Source organism: Lissotriton helveticus, chromosome 6 (assembly GCF_964261635.1).
Source record: "Lissotriton helveticus chromosome 6, aLisHel1.1, whole genome shotgun sequence".
In the NCBI taxonomy this organism is placed as follows: Eukaryota; Metazoa; Chordata; class Amphibia; order Caudata; family Salamandridae; genus Lissotriton; species Lissotriton helveticus.
The window spans coordinates 53,796,212-53,823,110 of NC_136067.1; the positions used below are offsets into that span (position 1 = coordinate 53,796,212).

Genomic DNA, 26,899 nt, shown 5'->3' on the forward strand with positions numbered 1-26,899 from the left:
GAGGCTTGCCCCAACGGGAGAACACTGAGTCGAGCGTCTTCTGGTCGAGCTCCCACTCGTGGCAAATTGAGCGCTGTCTGCTTAGCGAGTCTGCCAGGATGTTGTCTACTCCTGGGACATACTCTGCCCGCAGAGAAATGTTGTGTTGGAGTAGCCACCTCCAAATTTGCTGAGATTCGCGAGACAACGTCTTGGATCGAGTACCTCCCTGTTTGTTTAGGTAGTGCATTGTGGTGGTGTTGTCCGTCCTCACAAGCACTGGGAAGCTCCTGATTCGGGGTAGAAATGCCCGAAGAGCTACGCGTACTGCTCGTAACTCTAGCAAATTGATGTGGAATCGTTTTTCTGCCACTGACCACTGACCTTGAACTTGCAATTCCTGAAGGAACGCTCCCCATCCTTCCAGTGATGCGTCCGTGGTTATGACATAAGGGGAGACTGGGAGTAAAAAAGGAAGGCCTTTGTTCAAGTTGTCGCCCAGAAGCCACCATCTCAGAGCCTTTTTCATGACCTGAGTGATCTTGACCCAGTCGTCGAAAGATCCTGTACTTTGGATCCACTGATTTGTTAAAGCTTCCTGTAGAGGTCGCATGTGGAGACGACAATGCGGAATGAGAAATATGTTGGAAGACATCATTCCTAGCAACGACTTGAATAGTCGAACCCTGACTCTCTTTTTGGTCTGAATTTGGACGGCCAGGTTTCTCAGCTTGACCTGACATTCCCTGGAAGGGAAGGCTTTCTCCTGTTGTGTATCCAATGTCGCTCCTAGGAAATTGAGACGTTGTGATGGACGTAGATTTGACTTTTCCTGGTTGAGCGTTAGGCCTAAGTTCTCGAAGAGACGAAGGCAGGCGGTAGAGGACTTGGCCACACCTGTCAGAGTAGGAGCCTTGACAAGCCAGTCGTCCAGGTAGGGAAAGACTTGATGATGATGCTGGAGAAGGTATGCTGCTACCGGAGACAGACACTTTGTAAAGATGCGTGGAGCTGACTTCAGGCCGAATGGTAAGACTCTGAACTGGTAGTGCCTGCCTGCCACTGTAAACCTCAGGAATTGTCGATGACTTTTGTGAATGAGGATATGAAAATAGGCATCCTGGAGGTCCAAGGATACCATATAGTCTTTTGAATTGAGCAGGTGAAATACCTCCTGAAGGGTAACCATACGAAAAGACTGCTTCTTGAGGTATTTGTTTAGGTTTCTCAAATCCAGTATCGGTCTCCACTGCTTCTTCTCCTTTTTTCTGATCAGGAAGAATCGGGAATAGAATCCTCTCCCCTTTTGTTCTCGAGGAACTCTTTCCACTGCTTTTTTCTGAAGCATTAGCAAGAGTTCCTGTTGAAGTATGTTTAGATTTTTGTGTTGCGCCGGACATGGTGGATTTGGAGGAGGATGCTCGAGAAACTCCAGAGTGTGTCCGAAGCGGACTAACTGCAACACCCAACGATCTGTAGTAATTTTCTTCCAATTGTGAAGGAAGTTGGTAATTTTTCCTCCAACTACGAACTGTGGAGAAGAGGTGGAGGCCAGCTGGAGAAAGCAGTCATTGACGTCTGTTATTGTCTTTCTTTCCTCCTCTTCCTCGAAAGGACGACTTGTTATATGAGGATTGTCCTTGTTGTTGTTGCCTCTGCTGATATTGAGGTTTGTACTGCTGGGAAGAATTATAAGAGGACTTGTAACCTTGATAGTTGCCACGAGACTGTTGTCCTCAACCTCTGGAGCCTCGAAAGGAATTCTGCTTGAATTGTAGAGTGCCTAGGGCTTTCGCCGTTTCGGTATCCTTCTTAATGCCTTGCAGCATGTCATCAATATGTTCACCGAAAAGGCGCTCCCCATCAAAAGGCATGTCGAGGACTTTGGCTTGCACTTCAGGCCGGAATGCTGTGGCTTTAAGCCAGCCCTGGCGCCTTAAAACTGCTGCTCTCGCCAATTGACGGAACCCTGTGGAAGCAATATCCAGGGCCACCTCTATCATCTGTGAAGCAGAGCGTTCACCCTCCAGCAAAATCTTTTTAACCTCGTCTTTCTGGTCTTCTGGAATCGCCCCCAGATATGGGGCTATATCTGCCCATATCTGTCGATTATAGCGACCTAGTAAAGCCAGAGAATTTGCAGCCCTGATTGATAGGGCGGACATGGAGGAAAATCTCTTGCCAATGGCATCAAGCTTTCTTCCTTCTTTATCAGGAGGAGCGGTCATTGTCGCTGACGGATTGCTGGACTTCCGCTGAGCGGCCTGAGATATAACTGAATCAGGTTTAGTTTGACCAGTCAAACATGCGGGTGCAGTGTCTGGGGCTTTGTATTTCTTTTCAAGTCTAGCCGGCACTGGAATGAGAGAGAGAGAGGAGTTTTCATTATTTTTTGTCCTTGCTCCCATATATAATCGATTACTGGAATGGAGCGAGCTGATCTCTTGAAGGGTTCTTTGAAATCATGAAGAAAACAGTCCTTCGTTTCCGATGCTATTTGGATGTTGAATCTTGCAGCCGCTCTTCCTACGATATTATGGAATCCCCCTAAGTCCTCAGGGGTTGAATCGTCCTGTACTTGGTCTGGGGATATTGGATCTGGGTTAGCATTATAATCAGAATCCATATCATCGTCATCATGTATTTCGCCTTCTTCATCCTGGGCCTCATCAATTCCCACTTCTTCCTCATATTCTTCTTCATCCGTAGAATTTTGAGGAGGAAATGTCTCTTGTTCCTGATGCACATCCCGCGGGAGAGGCCGCTGTCGATGTTTAGGAGTTGGTGTTTCCTGTGGTACCTGTACTCCAGAGGCAGGAGCAGATGATGGAAATCTTTGTTTATAATCTGAAATTAGAAATTGTAGGTCAGAAACAATTGAAGCTGGAAGGCACACCATAGGCTGAACAGTGGTATGCTCTTGAACTGATTCTTGAATTGTAATTTCCTCAAAATCTTCACAGTCCGAACTCTCATGAATTTTGATGTTGAGATGAGAGGGACTGGATGCTATGGGAAACATGGACTGATCTTCTGGATCTTCCGTGTCTAAAAACTGCGTTGGCAACAACTGTTGGACCTTGCTGGGTGAGGTCATCTCTGGTGTGACCAATTTTAATTCAAATTATTTTATTATGATTTTGGCTCTCGTAAGAGGGCCACATAAAAGTGTACACATTTCCAGACATATCGGTTACATAAACACAAGAACCACATGAAAGTGTACATATTTCCAAACATATCGGTTACATAAACACAGAAAGCTAATAACAAGAGTAGAACATGTACCATTTACAAACCCTAGAATAAATGCAATACTAATTACGGAACCATGGGGAAAATACAGTGCTAACATGTGCCATAGAAAATATACAGAATCAACCCCACGAAACCACCTCCCAGAACTCAATTAATAAATAACAAGGAAGCCCTTAAAAAAATTAAAAATATAAAAACAAAACATTTCGTTGGGAGGGCAATAAAGTGCAGAAAGGAAAGCATTCAGTGTAAGTATACCCAAACGAAGACAGATAGGTTTTAGCCATCTGCCACGCAGTTTACGAAGTGCAGGGCAGATCAATAACACATGCATGCAGTCCTGATTGTTCACTTTACATAGGTTGCACAGAGGAGATGAACCATTCCATTTAGATAACAATTGGTTAAGAGGTATTAAATCATAGCGTAGGAGAAACCAGAACCTACGTATGCCATGAGGAAGGGACCATGAAACATAGGGTTGAGGTCGTCTCAACTGATACGAATCAAGGAGGTGAACGACATGGCTTTTCCCACAAATTAATTTTAAATCAGAGCGAAAACATAGATCCCATGAAGCAGCTTTCAGCACTGATTTCAACTGTGATGGTGAATACAGAAAAAGCGTGGTTTCATCTAAATTTAGCAAAGATACAGCTTTTCTAAAATTACAGACAAGTTGAGAAAACTCCTTAAGATTACCCAACAATTCAGTTCTGACGAGGGCTCTCATTGTACCTACTTCAGCTCTAGCAAGGCAAGCCACCCATCTTACCAGGGCACATACTCCCTGGGCCCAACTACTCCTAAGTCCAAAATCGAGTCTACAGGCTGCCAGCGAGCACACAGTATTTAAGGAAGAGAGAGATCTTAGGAGCTTCCCCTCGATCTTATGGCAAAAGTCCCATTTTCCCATATCAATTAGTTCAATACCATATAATATTGTAGCGGGGATTTTGGATCTAAATACTTCCAATAAAATAGGAAAGTGCCGTTTCCCCGTTACATGGTACAGGGCATTCAAACCTTTGCCATGGGCCAGAGCTTTGCGTGTACACTGCTCAATATGGAGTTTCTCACTCAAGTTAGCTGTAACAATTTTCCCTAGAAAAGTGTAAAACTTTACCACCTCCAGTTTTTGATCCCCAATGAACCAACCATAATCAACAGAACGGCATCTCTTCCTGCCAGCTATGCACATGACTTTACTTTTACTAATGTTGATCTTCATCGCATGGGCTACCGCAAACGAATGCAAAGCATGAAGCCGATTTGCCAAACCTTTAGGTGTTAGGTCAAGGATGAGAACGTCATCGGCATACATCATGCATGAAATTGGTGCCCCCCCAATCACCGGGGGAAAGCCCTCTCCGGCGGCCAGGGCAGCCGGAAGGTCTGCCGTGTATAGGGAGAACAAAAGGGGAGCCAGTAAACAGCCTTGTTTAAGGCCATTCAAAGTTTTTATTGTACCGGATAACCCCCTTTCGCCCCCCATCAAAACCTTGCACCAGGTCTCTGTATGTAGCGCCTTCACCAACTCCAACAAATAGTGTGGGAGCCCGAACGCTGCCAATTTTCTCCACAGCGTTCCACGATCAACTCTGTCGAACGCCGTGGAGAAATCAATAAAGGCAGCGTACACAACGCCACCTCTCACCTGCACGTATTTATTTGTTACCACCTGGAGGGCTGTAAGATTGTCCAGCGTGCCGTGATTCCTGCGGAAACCAGTCTGTTCTAATGGCAAAATATTGTTCTCCTCGGCCCAGTCGGAGAGGGATGTCAAGATACATTTCGCAAATACCTTTCCGACGGAGTCGAGAAGTGCTATCAGACGATAGTTACCAGGACTATCTCTGGAACCCTTCTTAAAGATAGGGACCAGGATACTTCCCCTCCACGAGGGTGGTACTGTTTTAGACAAAAAACACGCCCTAAAAAGTGGATACAGGATTTTACTCCACCTTACAGGATCGGATTTTAGGACCGTCATGGGTAGTTCATCAGGGCCCATTGCCCCAGAGACACGCATAGTTTTTATCGCCAACTCAATTTCTTTTTCAGCGGGGCAAATACAAAGGCCCAAAGAAGAGACACCACTGTCGGAGTCATTACAGATGGGGGCACCCTTTGTAATATCCATAATTAAGCTCCCATTCCCTGAATAAAGGTCTTGAATATAGGCGGTCCAAGCTTTTTCCGCAATAGCGATAGGGGAAGGGCTTATATGAGAGCCACACCCCCTACCGATTATTGCCCAAAACTCTCTGATCCTGCCATGCAGAACTGCCTCCCTCAGACTAATCCATACTTTATCCTCCCCTTCCTTTTTTATTTTTTGCCGAAGTCTACTTCTCTTTCTTTTTAACCTAGAAATTTCTTTTCCCCGGTCTCTAAGTCTGTCAAGATATTGTTCACGGACCAGTTTGTTTATTTCCACATTCAAGCTACGCAAAACGCTAGGCACTACTTCTCCATTTTTGGGACAGGGCATTTTCTTTCTTTTAGCATACGAGGTAATTTTACGCATAAATTCCGCAAAGTTAGCCATTTCATTACCGCGCCACTCATCTAGAGATAATAGTGTATAGGCTAGGAAATCCTGCACCTCATTAATGGCAGAAGGATTCCAAAAACATCTTCCAGAAGAAGCGTGGAAAGCCACATCCCTACCGTGCATAGACCACGGTGCGATAGTCACAGGTTTTAAGGAGAAAGTTACCAGCAATATGCTATGATCACTTAAAGGAGTATCTATAACTTTAAGGTCCAGAATGGAAGGGAACAAACCATAGTCCGTGACTACATAATCCAGAATAGAAGACCCAAAGGGAGACTTATGAGTAAATTTAGCAGGCACATCCGATGGTAATCTCCCATTTAATATGAGCCCGTCGACGGCCGCTAATTCATTCAACAAAATCTTCCCACGTTTATTTGTCACTAATTTATCAGGGAACAGTGACTGAGGAATAAAATAAGCCTCTTCCCTAGGTATATTCCTAAAGAGTTCCAAACTAACATTGGAGATTTTGGAATTCAAGTCCCCCACCAGCAAAATTTCCGGAGGAGACGGAACATTTTTAATCAAAACTATATATTGAAAAACCTGCAATAAAATCTTATTAAAACTCTCATCAGGAGGGATATAAACATTCAAAATCACAATGGGGGATTTTATACCATTGTTCGACAAATTATCAATGGTTATAGCATGGAACAAATTGCTTGGATCAATATAGTGAGAGAATCTCCATTGCCATTTATTTAAAAGTAAACAAGCAATGCCCCCCCTAGCATGGCCTTTCTTAGAAGGGACCGCGGGCACTTCCAGGGCATAATAGTCCTTTGAAATCTTCAACGTATTAATACACCACGTTTCCTGTAGGCAGATCACATCAGCACCCAGGGAATATAAAAACTCCAGTTTCTCTGGGCTATTGTGGATCCCTGCCGCATTCCAGGAAATAATATTAAATGAGGTGTTAAAGATGTTGAAACAACCTGGGGTTATCTTTGGTTCTTGTAGATAGGGCGCTTTGTAGCCAGTTCCACCGATTATTGTCCTCAGACATAAAAGAATTCTGGGGCAGCGGAAGAGGCTTTACTTGGGAGACCGCACGTTTACCCTTAGATACCCAAATCCTCAGGTCTGTAAAGGCGGAATCCGCACCACTTATCTCTGCTCCTCTAAATAACTCCCCAGAAAGCAGGTTTGTATTTTCACGATTAAAAATCGGAAGAATATCAATACCTGAACGTTGAAAATACTCAGCTTGCCCTAATATCAAATTTACAATGATGGGTGAATAAAATTTGACCCTAATACTTGTTACCTTTACTTCACCAAAAAGAGTGACTAGCTCTATATCTCTAGTTTGGATATGACGGAGACTTTCTATCTCAAAAAAACGTTTGAGGAGCCAAGACCTATTTAAGGGCAAGTCCCCGTCAAAAAGAGGTAAGAAGTCTAACTCAAGAGTTTCCACAGGAGTTTTTACGGCTATTACCGGACAATTAGAACCAAGGCGCTCTCCCCTCTCAGCGACTACTAAGAAAGGAGAGGCCAGAGGATTCAAAGCCCCCGATGGATGTTGTGTGGAACCAACGATCCCAGTCGAAAGTGACAAGCTGGGAGGTAGAGTCCCCCTTTGTGGAAAATCATCCAAGGATGTTAATGGACACATTTCACCTTCCACATTATAAGAGGTAGAAATAGGGGGGTTCGCTTCCATCTCAACATTCACATTCGTGGATAGAAAAGATGGATCCACAACAAACACTTCTTTCTCCGGGGTAGTCAGAGAATTTCGAAAAATTATCCGACGTTGCCTTTTCTTCTTGTATTTCCTCAACGGTTTCTTTTTATTCCCCTTATTCTTTCTAAGATTGCCGGTTTTAGGCTTTATCTCTTGACCATCACTATTAGATTCTTTATTATTTTCAGGCATAAAAATAGGAAAGAGCTCTGGAGGAGCTTTAGGGCCAGATGTGGATATATCTTCCTCCACAATCTCAAGGACTGAGTTGTTAATACAGTTGGGCACTGCAGTTTGAGGCATAGTAACAAGATGTGATGTCATGACCAATGTCCCCACATTCTTTTCAAGATCCACTGGAGGGACGATCCGTTCCCCCAATGAACCATGTTCCATCCTAGTCGGGGGGGCACTTCCAGTTACCGATGCCTTTTGTAGCAGGGCCTTCAGTATTTGGGTAACAGACTCCAAAATACAATCCGAGTTACCCACAAATTTCCCCAAAAGAGATAAAATAGAAGCAAGCAATTGTTCCAAGGCTATCATCGATTCAGAGATTGGTTTTTCACATGCAGCGCCTGGCCCTCCAATACCTGATAAGTCAAGTCCTGGAGTGCCAGAAGCTATTAACAAATCAGACAAATCCTGACCATTTGGCGAGGGGGTACTACTATACAGCAACAACCCAGACGGGGTAGCACCCCCAGAAGATTTACCTGGGGCTAGAGGCTCCACCCTCCCTGTACTAACATATCGACCGCAGAGATCAAAGTCAATGGAGAGAGCCGATGACTCGCCCACCGAATGCCCCTTCAGCGGGGTTTGGGACACGGGTGGCAGGCTAGATTGAGCAAGCATAAGTTCCCCATCAGTTATTGGGAAGGCGGGCACACTCTCACCAATCCCCTCCGAGTAAACGCGGGGGGGAGATGCCCCCGACGCAAGCTGTTGCTGTAAAGGCTGCCCAGAAGAGAGCGACCCTGACACATTTGCTTGGCAAGGGCCCCCTCGAGTTAAAACCCCTGCACCTTTAGTTGTGGATAAATTAACGGACTTGGGGGAGGCTAAATCCCAAAACTCAAACAGTTGGCATTGTCCTTTCAAGGGGGGGTTATTTACTGATTTATTTCTGGTACGGTTAATATCTTTGGTCACCATAGGAATACCACCCACTTCCCTACCAGACCTTAATTTTTTAGACATGTTCCAAACCGGTATATTCGCAAAAGAATGTTGTAATAAAAAAAATTATTCCTGATGACAATATAACACGGAATAAAAATGGGCTTTCAAGATAATAAAATAATAGTCTAGGAGATGCAAATAAACACACAGGCGATAAGAGCCAGATAGATATGAAGTATCACAATAAAACAGCTTTCTTCAACAAACAAGCCTCAAACAAAATCACATGTACTTGCTGACGATGAAAATAACTGGGCCCAGCCCAGCCAACTTCGGCCACTGAGGGCCACAAAGGGCCCGCCCTTGTCCCGGGCTTCTCCCGGGCGCTACCCGCACGCTACCGCGCAGCGGTGTACTGACACGCTATTTGTAGATTGCTGATGAAGGGGGGTGTGGCCTACAGGGAGAGCGTCACCAGGTGGGATCGGTGATGGAAACTGCTGGGACTCTTGGAAGTTGGAGTCCAGCAGTATGCTCGCTCGCAGCCCTGTAAGCCAGAGACCCTTAGTGGAGTGAGGTCAAATAATTGCAAGGCTCTGCTCCGTGAAGCGGGACCCGCGGAGCGGGTCCGGCGAAAGGTAGCGCCTTACAAAGCGCTTCTGTAGAACCTCGGCGCACCACCACAGTCCTCCAGCGCCAAACACGGTCTCCAAACGGCAAGTAGCAAATGAATAATGTTATCCGCAGCTGTTTCTGATCCGGAGCTTTTTCACAGAGGAGCGGGGGGCGTGGCCTACAGGGAGAGCGTCACCAGGTGGGATCGGTGATGGAAACTGCTGGGACTCTTGGAAGTTGGAGTCCAGCAGTATGCTCGCTCGCAGCCCTGTAAGCCAGAGACCCTTAGTGGAGTGAGGTCAAATAATTGCAAGGCTCTGCTCCGTGAAGCGGGACCCGCGGAGCGGGTCCGGCGAAAGGTAGCGCCTTACAAAGCGCTTCTGTAGAACCTCGGCGCACCACCACAGTCCTCCAGCGCCAAACACGGTCTCCAAACGGCAAGTAGCAAATGAATAATGTTATTTGGTGTGACCAAACATGACGACATTTTAAAGTGTGTATATGTATACTTCAATGAGGGAGAGCCCTTGGAGTGTAAATCCTTTGACGCGGTGTCTGTTGATGGTGTAGCGTCTACTATTTTTGATGTTTCAGGTGTTTTCATTGTCATTGATGTTTTCGTCGACGACGACGACGTCCTCGTCGACGACACTGTAGCATTCGACGACGACGATGCCACCGTCGACGGCGACGGCGCCGTCGACGGTCTCGTCGTCGACAGGCCCGTCGACGACCTCGTCGACGACGGTGTCCTCGCCGACGAGGAACTCGTCGACGGCTGTATCTTCGTCGACGGTTGTGTCTGCGTCGACGATGGGATCTTCGTCGACGCTGGGATTTTCGTCGACGCTGGAAGCTTTGCCTTCGCCGATGATGAAGCAGACGTCGACGGGAGCGCTGTCAAAGGCGACGACGACGATTTTGTGACAGGAATGACAGAAGATATTGACCTACCCATCGTCGACGACGTGGTAGTAGTCGATGCCATGGAGAAAGTAGACGCCGTGGATGTCGAAATGGAGACTGTCGACAACGTCACAGGCAGGCTAGACGTCATTATAGCAGGCTTTTTGAATTCTGTCATCTGAAGAGAAGGCTTGACCTTAGGATGACTCTCAACAGACTTTGGCTTCTTGTGAGGAGGCGCCACAGACTGATCTGGAGATGACTGCCCAGGCCTTTTTGAAGCGGAGTGGAAGCTCCTGAAGGAACACTCGCTCTCACCTGAGGAGACTACCTGCTCTTTGTTCTTTAGTCTCTGGAGCCACAGAAGCAGTCGCCCTTCCCTGTCCTTCAACGTCTTGACCGGGAGAGTGCGACAAATCTTACATTCCTTGGCAGAATGCTGAGGATAGAGGCAATACAGGCAATCTTCATGTTTGTCCTCTATATGTAACCTCATTTTACTACAAGAGGCACAGGGTCTAAAAAGCCCTTTTTTAGGAGTAGTAGCCCTATTTACTACCAAAACTTGAAGAATAAAAGGATAAAAGGATAGAAGAGAAGAAGGGTGTTCCTGGGAGGGATGCGGGGGGTGTCGGTCAGGTCTAGGGGTGTGAAAGCCTTGATTAATCACCGCTCCTCTGATGTGAGGCGAGGTCCTACTGTAGGAAGCAATAAACTGCATCTGTTGGGCTAGGTGATGGCCTGGGATCAGGCCGGGCAATCGGGCAGGGAGGAAGAGGTTTACCAAAAGGGCCCGTTCTATGAGTAGAATGAAAGAGCGAGGGGGCAGGGGTCCAGCACGGAGACAAGGTCGTGTTTAGCGGTGCGTTTATGGCCCGAACAGGAGAGACCGGGGGCTGTCGGGGCGCGGGGTGCTTGCGGGGCTGGAGAGAGGGAGAGAGAGATGATGGCTATCGGCAATGGGCAGGGAGGTCATGACACAAAGATGGCTACTATCTATGTTCGTGATGGAACCTAAAAGGGAACAAGATGGCGGGGCCACTGTTTCGTGACTTTCTTTACCTTCAACAGTGGCGAGGGTGAACACAAATGAACGCCGCTTATGTACATATACATTTTGTCATTTTCCACAACATGGCTATATGAAAATCAGTCTGACCCTGGGAACAGTCCAGCCCGAACTGCCAAGCCATGTCTTCCCTGGACCGGAAGCAAGCTTCCGAGGACCGGTTTCTGGCATTCCAGCCGTCTTCAGCCCGGCTTGCTTGAATCCAGTGGCAAAGTGAGCAAAGGGCTCACGTCTGAGCATACCCTGCCACACTTATGGCGGCCAAAAGCGGTACAAAAGGGGGTGGTGATGGACGGAGCATCTGAATCAATCAAACACTCACACCCAGGCAAAAGATCTGGGTTTAATCCATCACCGTTCTTTAGCCCACTCTGCCAACTGGGGTGGCAGAGTGGGCTAAAGAACGGAGATGGATTAAACCCAGATCTTTTGACTGGGTGTGAGTGTTTGATTGATTCAGATGCTCCGTCCATCACCACCCCTTTTGTACCGCTATGAAAACGCCTGTGCAGCATCAGCTTCCTTACCAGCTCTCGGGCCCTGGTGACACTTCACAAGACTAAGTGAGAGATACATGCTTTCTTTTAATGATCTTCGAACTGGAAGGAAAACATTCTGCAGTCAAAGTCTTTCCTTAGGCACATAATAAAACTAACCTTACTATGAACCCAGCTGCACTCAGCTGAACTAGATAAACCTGTTTATCCTTGGACCAAGTTTTTGTAAAGTATGCAGAGAAGTGAAAAAAAAGCAATACTGAGAAGGAAAACGTTCTCATGGAGGGGGGTTATATGTGAACAGCTTAGATTTTCCTAGATGTTACAACATTTAATGAAGATCGAACAAAGGAAATCGCACTATATCAACTAATTTATATTGTATCAAAGATTGTGAGAAATTAGGCTTGAATATTTTAGCACTTTCTATAACAAGCAGAAAACATTAATAAAATTATTCGTGAGCTTTTTTTAAATTTAAACATTACCTCATGTATATTTTTGGCAGTCAAAGGCACATCATTTTTGCAGCGCACAAAAAACAAACATTGGCCTTTGAACTTGTCAGAAATGTTGCCTACGGACAGCGTCATGACATTTTGTCCTTTAACTGTGCCCACTGGTGTGCGGCCAGTCTCTGAAAAATATAATAAAATGCACTGTTAATTTTCTTAACAAAATGCATGGGTTTCAAACACATTTCGTCAATTTGCATTTCAAAAACATGTGAATACACAGAAGTTTCTAAAACATTAGGACATTTTGTTTTGACTTTCTAAGATATTTAGTTATATCTAGAAACAATTAAAAGAATTGTTACTTACTTGTAAATCTAGCTCTGCATCGTTGGTTTTCTCATTTAGGTCATCAATGCAGAAAAATCCCGCCTGCGTGTGGGAACCCAAGAATACTTCTATCAGACATGTATATATTATTCTGACGTTGGAGGTAGGCACCCCAAGTCTGAGACAGGCCAGCTTTAACTACATTTTTTCTGTAGAAAACTGTAGCATTGCAATTAAACCTGTAGGAAGGTAGATCCCTGACTATGGTTGCCCCCAACTTTTTGCCTGGTGTTTTGCTGGTTTTCTGACTTAGTTGACCTGGGGCCCTGCTATTCAGGACCCCAGGCCTACTGCTCTCTCTGTAAAATGGATTCCATGTACCTTAGGTACATATCTAAATTGGATACTGAGTCACCTTACCAGTCCCTGTACAGTGTACCTTAGGTACCCAGGGCATAGGTGTACCCAGGGCCTACCAGGGGCTGCAGCATGTATTATGCCACCCCTGGCTGGCCATCCAAATCTGACACAACTGGCTGCTTGACAGCTGGGGCAAGGTGGTGTAATCACCCTTTGCTTTAGATATAGTATACCTATATCTAACCCTAAAAATGGACACACAGATCTCCTATCAGTCACTCCTATGGCAGGCCTTAACAATCCTGAAGGCAGAGTGCTTGGAATCGTGTGAGATGGTGCTCTGGCATGAGCTGAGCCTGTCTGCGGCTTTCGGGACCCATCCCTTAGCCGTTTCCATGATATCGCATACCATATACTCTTAAGTGCATTATAATCCTCGCGGTTATATGCCAACTCTGGTATCGCTTTATCAAAACATGTTGAGTAAGGTGTCATACGAATTGGAATACTAACCCCTCGCCAATTCTGGCGACGGGGTTAGCATTCCACCCTTCTAGAGGGACACGACATGTATGTAACCCCTAACCCCGGTTAAAGTCAGACATAGCCTCAGCTCCACAAAATGGATGCTGCCACCGAGACACAAGTCTGCCCTCCTGCTGCTGGGAGTCCTCCCAGAGCAGGAGGCAAGGACAAAGGGTTTCCTGCCAGGGGCGGTGCCAGCACAGTCCCAGACAGGGTTTTGTGTATTCCAGGTAGGCAGGGCTACAGAGGAAGGTGACTGCAAGTGGCACCCCGGTGCTCACTGTGCATAGGCCGGCTGAAACCAGTTCCAGAGGCACTCCAGCCCCTGGCCTGGGGAAAGCCCGCCAAGGAAGTGGGTGTAACCACCCCCCTCCTGGTCCCACCCCTAGGGCAGGACTTAGTCGCGTGCCAGCCCCCTTTTTTCCAGATAAAGGTAGAGACTGGCCCCCTTCCAAATCAGATCATCTTTGGAATCAAGATACCACTTTCCACGAAAGGACTTCACGATTTCTTCCTCAAGATTCTCCCTTGTGGCTAAGGAGTAGTCACCCTGCATCCGCAGGCACCATCTAAGAACACTGCGGTCTGCTGCACGTCCTTCCTCCGGAATCCGACTGCCCAGCTCGACGAGACCCAGCTTCCCTGGCACCTCTGACCTCTACCCACCTCTACAGCACAGCTGAGAACCGTGGGTGCGACGAGACCTCGAGGGACCGGCCATCGCCAAGACTGCACGACTTCTGCACAGCAAGCCCACCGAGTAATTTCCTGGTGAGTGCTTTGGGGTCCGAGAAGCCCCCACCCTGAGCAGCTCCAGCACCGAAGAGCAGCCCCCCAGCATCTCCACGATCGGCGTGGGGCCCTTCTGCTTTTTGCTGCTCACCGCGTTGTTTGGCTACTAGCCCGCTGGCTTGTGGCCTTCCGAACGACGCCCGACGACAATACTGCTGCTAGTCTGGTTGCTCCAGACTGGCCCTTGCTTCCCTCCATCGGAGAAGTACCCTGGACCCTCCTGATCCGGCTAAGACGCCATTTTAGGTCCACCACGTGGGCCTTGCATTTGCCAAGACTTGTTGCCCAATCCTGGGTCCAGCGACGTCGACAGCAAGAACCTTCGTGGGACAGCTCGCACCTCCATCCTGGTCGCCGACAACGCCTCCTGGTCCGAGAGACTGCAGAGCCCAGCAGCGCCCACTCACCTGACTGCGGTGACTTCGCCCGGTGCCATCCTGGTGCCCACTTAATCACTGGCTAGTGATTCAAGAACTTGGTCCCCTCTGCTTTCAGGTTTCCTTCTTCCTTGATCCAGGCTTGGATCCATCGAACTTTTCTTCACTGGTCGCCTGCCAGCAACTTCCTTCTTCCAGGCTCCTGGTCCGGCAACGAGATTCCCGACGTCTTTTCAGACCTATGCAGCTGCAGCCCCTGGGCTAGGTAACTTCGGCACTTCGGTGTCCCAGCATAGCCTCACTATCCAAGGGTCAGGATCCACTGTCGTTTTCTCCCTACCAGGTCGGGTTCGCCCGTGAACACTAACTTTGCCTTTACTAGCTTCCATAGACTTTGTCCCGCATCCCGCGTGAGAGTGCACACTCTGCACCCGAGTCCCCTAGGTCTCCTAGAAGTAATCTAACGATTCCCTAGTCAAGTCCTAGCGATTCCAAAGCCTATTAGTACTGTACTTACCTGCTAGTAATCTCGCATTCCACTTTTAGAGTATATGGTTTTTCGTGCCCCTCGGGCATTTGTGTATAACGTGCTAACTTAAGTATTTTCATAAGAGTTTTGTTGTGTGCTTAGCACCCTGTCCTCATAAAGAGTACAGGGTTGTTGTGATTCTAATAAATACATTGTTTATTTTCATAACACTTGTGTGGTGTCCTTTCACTGGGTGTTCAAGGGGTAATGTGATGGTAAAACAGCTGGCTTAACACGCCCTCTAGAGTCTTAGCCTTAGACTGCTCGTATCCATGCTACTAGGATAGCTGGTCTATAAGGTTGACTTACAACCAATCATCAATAAGGGTTGTTTGGACTGATATATAGTGATCACTAGAATAGTGAACACTGCACATCAGGCCAACTTCTCACAAAACCCAAAACCAAATTGCAACATCTGGTATAGGAATGTGCAATATTGTTAAACTATCAGAAAACCATGCTCTTACTACAGGGGAAAATTAAGGTAAAGGTGCCTGTCAAGTCAAAAGTGCACTACATGTACTTAGCGTTCACTGTAGCACTAGCATTGCATTGTAGGATTCTCAATGATAGTCATACATGTAAAATAGGCCAGCAAACATATCCCTACTGTGTGGTTGTCAATTTGTAGTGTAGTTCCTATCATCCCAATAGGCTCTGCGCATTGGAATAATACCTACAATAGTAAAGGCCTAGACCAGACGTTAACTAGGTCTACTACTGTCGATACTAGACTTAAAGTTTTGGGTTTGCCAGCTTAGCTCAGAGTTCACTAGAAACTTTCTCGAATGTTCAGGAAAGAATTAACTCCCCTGATTAGACAAGAAGGGATTTAGTTTCTGACAACCATAGAACATGACAACTTTGCTCTCCCCTAATCAAGAGTATATCTCGAGAGTCGTGTGAACAAAAGGCAATTTATTTTACTCAGTCAGTACGTGCATTCTTAGTCTCATCAGAATGTAGAGAAAAGGAAGAGACGGGCGTGTTCAATAAAAAGGTGTTATTTATTGATCAGTCTCTTTTCTCATTCAAGAGAAATGGATCGATATTATTGCAATACTTATAGTTAAGTAAAGTGCATACATTAAAAGCAATAGTATAAAATAATACTGTAAAAACATTGATATGGTTTCTAAGCCATATGATGTTTTAAAATGAATAAAATATATTACATACACATATACATTTGACTAAACGTACTCAACTGGTGTTTCTAAATACGCCTACCCCGTGTACCTGACCTAAGCCTAATACGTGGGCGGGAATAGAAAGTTACAGTTTAAGTTAAGTTTGTTTTTGCCAAGTGAATAACTAAAGAATTCTCTGTGAGGGGTTATTCAGTTCTGTACCTGGAAGTTAGGATGAATGAGGGATGGTATCTCTCTCTCTGGTCTCGATATTCCAGGCTGCCTGCGAGGGCTGCCCAGAAACGCCGGGGCTGGAATTCTCGGCAGGAGAAAGCAGCTTCTCTCAGCGCGTCAGGAAGGCGGGGCTGCGCCAGCGGGGTCTGCTCTGCTCTTCGGTTCGGCAAGTATGGCTGCTCCGTCTCGTCACCACGCGTGTGTTTGCATAGGGCAATATCGGTAATATTTATACCTTTAAGGTGCCGAGATTGACGTAAGGATGGACATAGATACGTCAATAAGGATGTCATACGACTTGCTCGTTAGCACATTCTTTTACTGAAGTTCTCGGTGAAATCAAAACAATGGCCGCAGGGTTTTGCCCAGGTTGTCATAGGTTTGATTTGTTATGAGAACTCCGTATGCCTTATCAGGGGCTGGAGGAATATCGCTTGTCTAATTAGATCGCAAGCGTTATGACCTAATCAGATAACACGTTCCTGTGCCGTAGTGTGACTGCGTCAGATAACGGTATCTGCATCATGGGGATTTTCTGCCTCATGGGCTGACTGCTAGTTAACTTGTTGGTTTGTTTAACCAGAATAGGGTCAGGAATAGGGGGATCGATTCAGAACCTATAGGAATACATCACAAATTTAAGAAGAAAATCTGTTTCTAAATAAGGCATGTGGTACAGTTGTAACAAGCTTTGGATAGGCTTATATTATACATTATGAAGAGTTGTGTGACCCACCACATCAGCTCCAGAATCTTCATCAATACAATAAAGTCTAAATAGATTTTCAGATTGCTGACTTGCATATTTTGAAAGTAGCAACATTCTTAACTAAAGTCGCAGACGCAGCTTTTCCTCTAATGGAGTGTAATACAGGATACAACCTACTGAGCAATGGTTTGCATAACGGACACTATTTTTGTCTTCAGAGACATATAATTGGCAAAAAGATGACTCATCTTTTTGATGGTTTTAGAATATAGAATTCCCTCTCACCTGGAAATGAAGGATTGGGGTAAACACAGGAACAGAAGTAGTTTGATTAACATATGATATAATATTTGGCAGAAAAGGAGGATATCTTCTATGCTCATTTAGGAGCCGTTCGTCACGAACAATGGTGGGCGTGTGCTCATGATGGAACCTCTCCGCCATGGCACCCACGGGGAAAGCGCTGGCTCCCCCCATGGGCAGCCCATCTAGCACCCACAAAGGGGGATGGCAGCGGAAACTCTGCCACCCCCGACCCTCCCCCCCCAGGCAATCGCATGACGTCAGCGCGCGCCAACGTCATCAGGAGCAGCTGGGCGCACTGGAAGCCATTTGATTTTAGGCGTCCAGCAGGAAATAGGTAAGTTTCCTTGCTCCGGTGGGGCAGGTGACGAAGGGTGGGGGAGTGTGGGGGGGGGAATTGGGCTTCATTGAGGCATCGGGGGAGAGGAAAGAGTTCTTCCTCTCCCCTGATGTCTCAATGACGGGCATTCCTGCTGCACGATCGCACATGACGTCGCGATCGTGCAACAGGAATGCCCCCACAAGGCACCAGCGAATTCTTTTGGAATAAATGGAAGCGACCCCTTAGGCAAGAGTCACTTCCTAAAGGGGCACAATCATTTTAAGATTTTTGTGCCCCCTTGGGGACAGATCAGCTGGATTTTTTGGCATTTCTGGCCCCAGGGAGGGCAGATAAGCCCACTAGAGCCAGAGACATCCTAAAAAATAAAATGGAAGAGAACCCTTGGGCAAGGGTTGCATCCAGGGGGCATATTTATTTTATATGTGTATTCTGATCGGTCCATTTTTTGGGGGGCAGAAAACCCCACTAGACACCAGGGATTTCTTTAAATTAAAATGGAAGCGACCCCTTGGGCAAGGGTCGCTTCCAGGGGGCAGATTTTTTATATATATGTATTCTAATGGGCCCTTTTTTGGCCTTTCTGCCCCCAAATCCCACTAGACACCAGGAAACTCTATAAAATTAAAATGGAAGCAAGTGAGGAGGAGCTACGCGCGTATCCGTGATGGCTGCGTGAGCCCAGGGCTCCCGAGACCCTCGCCACCTCCCGCATTTATCCTGAATTTTATCCTGCCAACGATGACGGGTTATTGAAGACGCAACCCAGCGGATATACTAGCTGTTTTCAGAAATTGGTTTGGACTCCGGGAACCGCAACTACGACGTGTTGAACTTTTGCGGCCTGCCCCTTGGACTGCTCCGGGGCTCGAGTGGTTCAAGTACCCAGGCTGTAATTCAACAACAACGGCTTGCGCAGTCTTGGTCACTGCCTTGAGTTGACTTTCGGTTTCGTTTTTGGGTCTTCACCCTCTCGCATCAATAGCCTGCCTTTGTGGCCTGAGTTGCGCCCGGACTCTGAGTCTTCATTGTAAGCTTGAGACAGCGTGTATGTGGTTGTCGCCATATGACCGCTGAGATTTGCTTTTGGTGACTTCGGTGGATAATGCACAAACCATTTTCACCAGGTCCAGGGCGCTTCTTGGGGGCTTACCGCCCGACATGGTGAGCAAACCCGAGAGCGAGAAACGCAAAACCAAGACCCCTCACCGAGGGGGTGCCGTTCAAATGAATGTTATGGATCGCTATACCCAACCTAAGGTGTCCCCCAGTGGGATGAGTAGGACTCGGGGTGAGGCACCCGAAGATCCCGCCATGTTGGCTGATCTTACACTGCAAGACGTCATGGGCGCCATTACTGGTATGAAGACTTCTATGGACCAACAGTATGAGGCCCTTGCCCTCAAGCTTGACACAGTGGCCATTGACTTTAATATAATTAGAATGGACTTATCAAAGACCAACGAAAAGGTCAAATTCTTGGATTTAAAGACTTCCAGCCTCACAACTGATGTCTCTGACCTACAGACGGAGGTTCGCAATCTGCGGTACTCTAATGACCTCTTCACCCGTCGACTGGAGGATTTTGAGAGCCGGGCCAGACGCAACAATGTGCACATTATCGGTGTTCCGGAAAATTCCACAGGTTCTTCTGTGGATCTCCTTGTTGAAGACCTCATCCTCACCCATCTTGCTCCCAAAGGCCTGAGCAAATTCTTTGCGGTGGAATGTGTACATAGAGTTCCGGGTGGAAAGCCGAAGCCCCGTGTCCCACCGCGCCCGATTATTGCTAGAATCTTCAACTTTAGGGATAGAGACGCTATCCTGCAGGCATCGCGGGCGGGTGGCCCGATAAAGTTTGAGAATACTACTGTGAGCTTCTACCCGGACTTTACTCAATTTGTTCAGAAACAGAGGATGGAGTTCCAAGGAGTGAAACGGAGACTGAGAGACATGGGACTGAAGTACGCGATGCTTTTCCCGACCCGACTACGGATTGAATATGAGGATCGGACGTTTTTCTTTGATTGCCCTGAAAGAGTGAGTGACTGGCTTGATGCCTTGCCCGCGCGACGAGATCGCACAGAACACTCCGGTGGCGCTGAGGGCGGCCAACCCGAGCAAAAATGAGCGGAGGTTCCCGGATTTCGGACACTGTTTACGATATGTGACTGTGGTTTGACGTCTCCTGTGTTTGCAAGATTTACATGTGTATCTGGAGGTGGCGGAGGGATGGGTCTCTTTCCTCCTCTGGGTTTCTTTTTGTAGATTAGTTCTATGTTAGGGCGACAGGCACACTGCAAGTTGGGGTGGCTTCTGAGTCTAATGCAGGGGTGCAGGGTGGGGGGAGTTGGTTCTGGGAGTTTGTTGGGGGAGGGTGGGGAGTGTTTGGGGTGTGTTTTAGTTTTTTCTCAAGGCAACGTATTGTTTTACTATTTAATCCGGGTGCTGTGTTCTGGGGGGGGGGGTTCTGCTGCCGTTTCGAGTATGGGGGTAGGAGGTTGAGACTTCTATGTTGAAATGTTAACGGGTTGGGGGATAGGATAAAACGGGGTGTGGTGCTGCAACACTTGAAACGCCTCTCCCCTGATGTAATGTTATTGCAGGAAACACATTTGATTGGGAACACTTGTCACGATATCAATAGGCGGGGGTTTCGGCTCGCTGTCCACGCTGGTTTCACCTCCGGTTCCAGGGGGGTGGGTATTCTTGTTCGGAACTCTTCCCCTTGAGGGTGACAATGTAATATGTGATGACAGAGGGCGGTACGCTGCTCTCACTGGTAGGTGGGAGGGGAAGACCATCACGTTGCTTTCAGTGTACGTCCCCCCTGGTTTGCAGTCCTCGACCTTTGCTGATTTGGGAAGGGTGGTTTTGGGACTTCCAGATTGTATGCTGGTGGTGGGTGGAGATTCTAATTCTGTTGTCTCTGGTGTAGAGGATCGCCATCCCCCCCCGGGATCTCGCGAGATCCCAGTCATGGTTGAGTGGCTTTCTGGAAACGCTGGGATTGATAGACTGTTGGAGGGTGATGCATCCAGGTCAGGCTCTGTAGATATATGCATATTATTGGCTATTGCTCCGGGGTCCCGCACGTGGGCGGGACTATTCAGTGCTTTTGACTATTGATGAGTATCCCCTGGTAGAGAAATTAGAGTTCTGCCCAGTTGAGGACTGGGGGGGGGGGGCATGGGGGGGGGATCTCTGCCATTTTGGGCAGGTAATTATTAGGTTGGATATTGGTGAATCATTAAGAGTCACAGTAAAAGTCTCGGATGGTGTGCTCATTATTCAGACCAGGTTCCCCAATAGAGAGCCAATGCTCAGTTATTTGGATTTCTTAGTCCAATGCGTCGGATGCCCTTAAGATAAAAGAGTCCAAGGTTTTAGTAGGCTCATCTCCATTTCCCCATCTGCGAGAAGTGCTCTATTACATCCGAGCAGCTACGAAATTCCACGTTTGACCAGCCTAGCCTGCTCTGGGCTCTGACGGGCATGGACTGGCCTGCCCTTGGCCCAGGCTTTGCCGAAGCACGTACCGTGCAGCGGGCCGCATCACATCTTTATGCATGAGGCCCAGGTGGCTCACTAGAAATGGCGTCCAATAGCGTCTCCTGATGAGTCACGCCTCTCCGCATTTTCGCGCTGGGAGCTACTCTCTGATTCTAATTTATTTATTTTTACTTACCTATAGCTCTCCTAGTTCTGCCGTTTTTTAAATTTGATTTGATGCATCTTGTATCCCCCACCAACCACTTCTGGACACAGGAAGCAGCTTAGATAACTGAACAGGATAAGTTACTTACCTGTAATCCTAGTTCTCTTTCAGGTGTATACTCATCCAAGTCAGAGGGAATGAATAATCCCCGCCAACATGTAGGGACCCCGGAGTATATACAAAAATACATATATATGTGTATGTTTAGCTAAGAAAGTACGCAGTACCTTCAATCATACATATATTCATGTATACATATATAAACATGCTGCCTACCATAACTCAAATAGGCTAATAGGTCAATATTAATTGTTTTTTTTTATAAAGCTGAAAACAATTCCATATATAATTTCTGTAACAGAGAACATGCACTTCAATAATGTTCCAACTCAGCGCTTTATTTTCAGAGAAAAAGTAATAGTAGGCCATTAGGTCTTAGGCTCCATAGATGAAAAAACATCACAGTAACAAAAAACTGGCACCCTGCCTTTAAGAATTCCAAGAACCTGGAAACCTTGCCTTTAAGACCTCCAGGAGCCCCCTGCTCCCATCATGCACCACAGGTGACAGTTAGGTCAGGTCTTTTTTTTATTTTTTTTAATATATTTTTATTAATTTTAACACAAGAGTAGAAATATACACATCGGGCATCATTTGGTGGAACATATCGTAAAGGTGAGCGGGCAAATCAATTAAGAAAATACACAACAATTATAGGCATCTGAAAAACATCAATACCAGCTTAGAGCGGAGGTAAAACAATGCTGTTTAGATAACCTTAAGCAAACATCATCGGATCCCGCCCATCCAGAATACAGGATATGAAATCAGTCACTCGACACCCAGATATGAAAAATAAAAGATCAGGAGAATATGCCACATCTCTTACGAAGAAGAGAAAAGGGAAAGAGAAAGGTCATAGAACAAAATAAAGGAAAAATAAAAAAAAAACTCAACCCCCCACCAGGCACCCCTGCGGATGGCTACGACCTAACCCCACTAGCAGCGTGCCTGTCGCCCACTAAACTAACCCCAGGGTAGGGAAAAAGATGGAGGAGGGAATGTCGTAAAAGCAAATATACCCCCGGTCTCCCGTACCCCCCGCCAGCAGCGACCACCCCGAGACACAATCAAACCAACATATAGCGAAATATACAAACCAATCGGGGGAGTGTAGCAAAGCACCACCCAACTCCCATCACGTTACATGTGACAATCCCGGCATTGAATCAAGCTATTTTATCAAACCCAAGCCCTCAAGTTCAACCCTGGCCGGTACGGTAATTCGTGAGAGTCTTTTGCACTCGAACCACCATCTCAAGGGAAAAGGCAGAACGTTCGTTAAAGTCCACGTCAGAGTTGCAGGATCGACAACCAGAAAAAAGTTCACAATATCCACGAAACGAGCGAGGAAAAGTGTACAGAAACAACGAATCTCTCCAACAGTCACTGAGGAACTTGTTACAGCACAGAAGACTGTCCATATCTGTACGAGGCGGCAGCAGGATCGAGCAGGGAACGCTGGCGACAATCACGGGCTCGCTGGCTGTGAAGTGGGGGCCGACAAAGCACATTAAATCCGGGTTCTGCTCGGGGACCTCGGTCTCAGGCGTACATTGCACCGCTGGCACCACAGATAAATGAGGACTTAACGGAGAGTCTTGCACCGGTCCCAAGATACCGTCCACTTGCACGATCAGTGTCCGGAATACAGCGGAGGATTGTGAATGGAGCGCCTCAATAACGGCCATGACGGCCTGTAGCGAAGGCGTGCCTTCCGTCCGCCTCATCTCCTCTCACGTAAAGGCAGAGCAGGAGTCGAACCCCGGAGGCCGGCTTCTCCGGGGTATCAGGCCACGCGAATCCGATGGCAACAATGGACGTTCTCCGTCGTGCAAGATCAACACCTTCGCCGGCAGCGAGGGCCCCGGCCCGTCGACCCCGGGAAGGTAGCAGGGTCTCCAGGCGTCGGACCCCCGAACACAGCAGCCGGTGCGGTACGCTGTTGTCTCCACGGTGTAGACCGTTTACAGTGTCAGCATCCAAAACAAACAGTTTACGGTGCACTTCGGGGGACCGGGCCTAGTCCAGGTCCAGCGGCCGATGTTGATCAACTCCAACCCGGATTAGCTAGAAATCGAGGCCCCGGCTTCCACATGATGTTAGGCCGAGAATGGGAACACGGCGTATCTTCGGCATCCGACAAGATAAAAAGCTCGGGATCACACCGTTAGAAGCAGAAATACTTCATGAACCCGGGAGTCTGGTGCGAATTCAGGATTGATAGCAGGATATACGAGCTGCTGGCGGAGGTCGGCGGAGCCGGGAGTTCACGCGGCCATCTTGGTTGCTAGCGTAGCTCCTCCCTAGGTCAGGTCTTTTTTTACGGTGTACTAATATGAATCAGGAAATAAGGTGCAAAAAAACACTATTCTGTCAATATTCGTCCGGGGAGGCGTGAGGGTTGCTTATGACTATACCCCTGGAAGAGAACTAGGATTACAGGTAAGTAACTTATCCTTCTCTTCCAGGTGATACTCATCAATAGTCATAAGTACTGAATAGAATAACAAGCCCATACCCACTTTCCCGCAGACGAATAACAGTATAGATCCATCAAAGAACACACTAAGGATACATTATCCAAACAGATTCCTTAACAAGGCTTGCCCAAACTGAGCATCCGCCTGTGTGTCAGAGTCTTAACAGTAATGGCAAGTAAAGGTGTGCACTGATCGCCACATGGCAGCTTTACAAATCTCTGCAATAGGTACATTTCTAAGGAGAGCTGTGGTCGAAGCCTTTTCACTGGTAGAATGAGCCTTTGGTTTGCCAGGGAGGGGCTTTTTGGCTAACTGGTAAAGCAGAGTGATAAATGAGACTATCCATCTACAAATAGCCAGTTTGGAAGCTGCACAACCAGTATTTACGGAACCATAGTTTACAAACAGGCAGACTGATTTCATCAACGCCTTGGTCTTGTCTAGGTGGAATTTACGTACCCTCTTAAGGTTTGGTGAATGCATGGACCTCTCTAGAGGATTTGAAGGGTTTGGAAAAAATGTAGGTGGAATGATGGACTGGTTCATGTGAAAATCTGAGAAAACACTTTAGGTAGAAAACTCGGGTGAGTTCTAAGGACCACCCTATTCGCATGACAAAAAAATATATAGGGCTCTTTGCAGCACAACGCTTGAATCTCACTCACTCTGCGAGCAGCAGTGATGCCGACTAAGAAAGCAGTCTTCCATGACAAGTGCTGCAGAGAGGCTTTTTGAATAGGTTCAAATGGGGACTCCATTAATCTAGCAAGAACTATGTGAAGCTCCCATTGAGGAGATGGAGCTCTGATCGGTGGGTAGACCTTTTTCAACCCTTCAAGGAAATCCTTAACTACAGGAAGTTAAAAAAAAACAAGTACACCTGCATAGGGGATATTCCATGTGCTTTAATAGCTGCTAGATGGACCTTTTTAGAACAAAATTGAAGGCATGATTTGGCCAGGTACAGCAAATATGGTAGAATCACCTTGTCACGAGGACGTGTCCCCTGACTTGGACGGGCGGGACGTACCTTCTAACTTGTGTCCGTTTCCGCCCCGTCCGCAGGATCCCTTTGATGTGGCTTGGAGCGGCTCCGAGTTCCCTTCGATACCTACGCTGTTGGCCCTCCCTTCTCTGACGTCAGGGGGGAGTCCCCTGTCTCTTCCACCGGTCAGCCTATCCGGTGCGTCCTCGTCATCACCGACGGACCAATCAGCAGAGCCAGCGGAGAATAAGGAAGTGGTGGAAATGTCCAATGGCGCGCTGCCTGACGGGAAGACGCCGACCCGCGAGGAGGACGCCGAGACAGAGGAAAACGGACGGAGTGAAGAAACATCGCCGGTTACACCGAAGGAGAGACGCGACAAGCCAGGAGGCCAACGGACCCACAAGCCGCCCTGCCACGCTTCCAGGGGAGAAGTGTGGCTGACCAAGGTACGAGGGCGTCTACAGGGGTTGTTCACTGCACGGGGTGGGTCAGGATAGGACGAGGGTAGCCACGGAGCCCTGCACGCACTGCTTGTAGCGACGCTGTACACACGGTGGTGGAACCCGGTGATCCCTCACTTCCCCCTTCCCCTCTTTCATACTTGTCCCCTGGCCACGCCACTAACGAGGCTCTCCTGTGTCTCTTTTCTCCCTGTCTATATCCGGAGCCGTGGAGCCTCAGGAAAAGAGACAAAGGGACCCTGCTGTGCATCGTACCTGGAGAAGACGTCTCTAAGGATAGGAGGAACCCTTGAGTGGATAGAGACATTGACCCGGGCAAGCCCCGTCTGTTATCAATAAAGCACTTGTGGACTGCACATTTTGGGTTGAGTCCTTCCTTCCCCAGCCCCTCCGTCACACACCTGCTTTTGTCCCACAACGGGATCATGACCATTAGTGATGCACCATAAATAAAACTGCTTCCATTTGAAAGCGTACAATTTTATGGTGAAGGTCTTCTGGCTTCTTTAAGTATGTTCATACAGTCAGCAGACAAATCTAAGTACCCGTACTGGTAGACCTCAGGAGCAATGCCATCAATCGTAGAGATGAGAGGTTGGGTAGAAAACCTTCCCCCCCGTTCTTGGATAGTAAGTCTGGTGCGATTAGTATCATCCTGGTCTTGGCCCTATAGAACTTGTTGATCAGTGGTATTGGAGGAAAAGTATAATGAATTTGTTCAACAGCCTCCGGTCGAGTATTGGTCGGTACTCTTGGATAGGACCTCTTTTCCGTACCAGAAAGTAGCAGAAATAAATTCCCTGCCTTTGTTGAAGAGAAAGGACTGCTTCTATAGCTTCTTTCTGTAGTAGGATGTTCACCTTCGCCTGTAACAAGTGATGGTGTTAGAAAAACCTCTCTCTGTTGTGGTACTGATGGAGGTGGGGATTTGAATCTGAGCAAATAACCATTCTGCACCATATTCAGTACCCGCTTGTCTTTTGTTATCTTTCTACACTCGTCTAGGTGAAACATAAAACTTCTTCCGACTGATTGGTTAAGGGGTATGGGGGAAGCCAGGGCTCACTGTTTCGCAGGTTGTTTCCCTGTGGAAGGTGTTTGTCTTGCAGCTCCCCTTCCTCGACCCGGTCTATGCTGATGGTAATGTGACCTGGGTTGATGCTGTTGCGTCGACCATTGAGGGGTTTGAACCCTCTGTTGGAAGTACAAACGGTCGTATGGTCGGTACTTACGTCAAAAATCCTTTTGTTTCCAGGCCAACAGTGTCCAGCTCTGACTTCATCTTGGACATCTCGTCATCGGCATGAGTGCTGAACAATGAATTGCCATTAAACGGAAGATTTACGATTCTTCTTTGGGCTTCCGGTTTCAGACAAGCGAGACGCAACCAGGCC

The 26,899-nt window shown here is 47.3% G+C and overlaps 1 protein-coding gene across 7 annotated transcripts in view; it reads right to left on the bottom strand.

The window, feature by feature from the left end:
• The window catches only part of DNAH8 (dynein axonemal heavy chain 8), a 10,041,960-nt gene that overhangs the window by 9,725,951 nt on the left and 289,110 nt on the right, over positions 1-26,899 (bottom strand). For all 7 annotated transcript variants that reach the window (XM_078647354.1, XM_078647353.1, XM_078647356.1 and 4 more), the window contains exon 5: positions 12,197-12,345. In XM_078647354.1, coding sequence (XP_078503480.1) covers positions 12,197-12,345 — 149 coding nt within the window. The remainder of the gene's footprint in view (positions 1-12,196; positions 12,346-26,899) is intronic.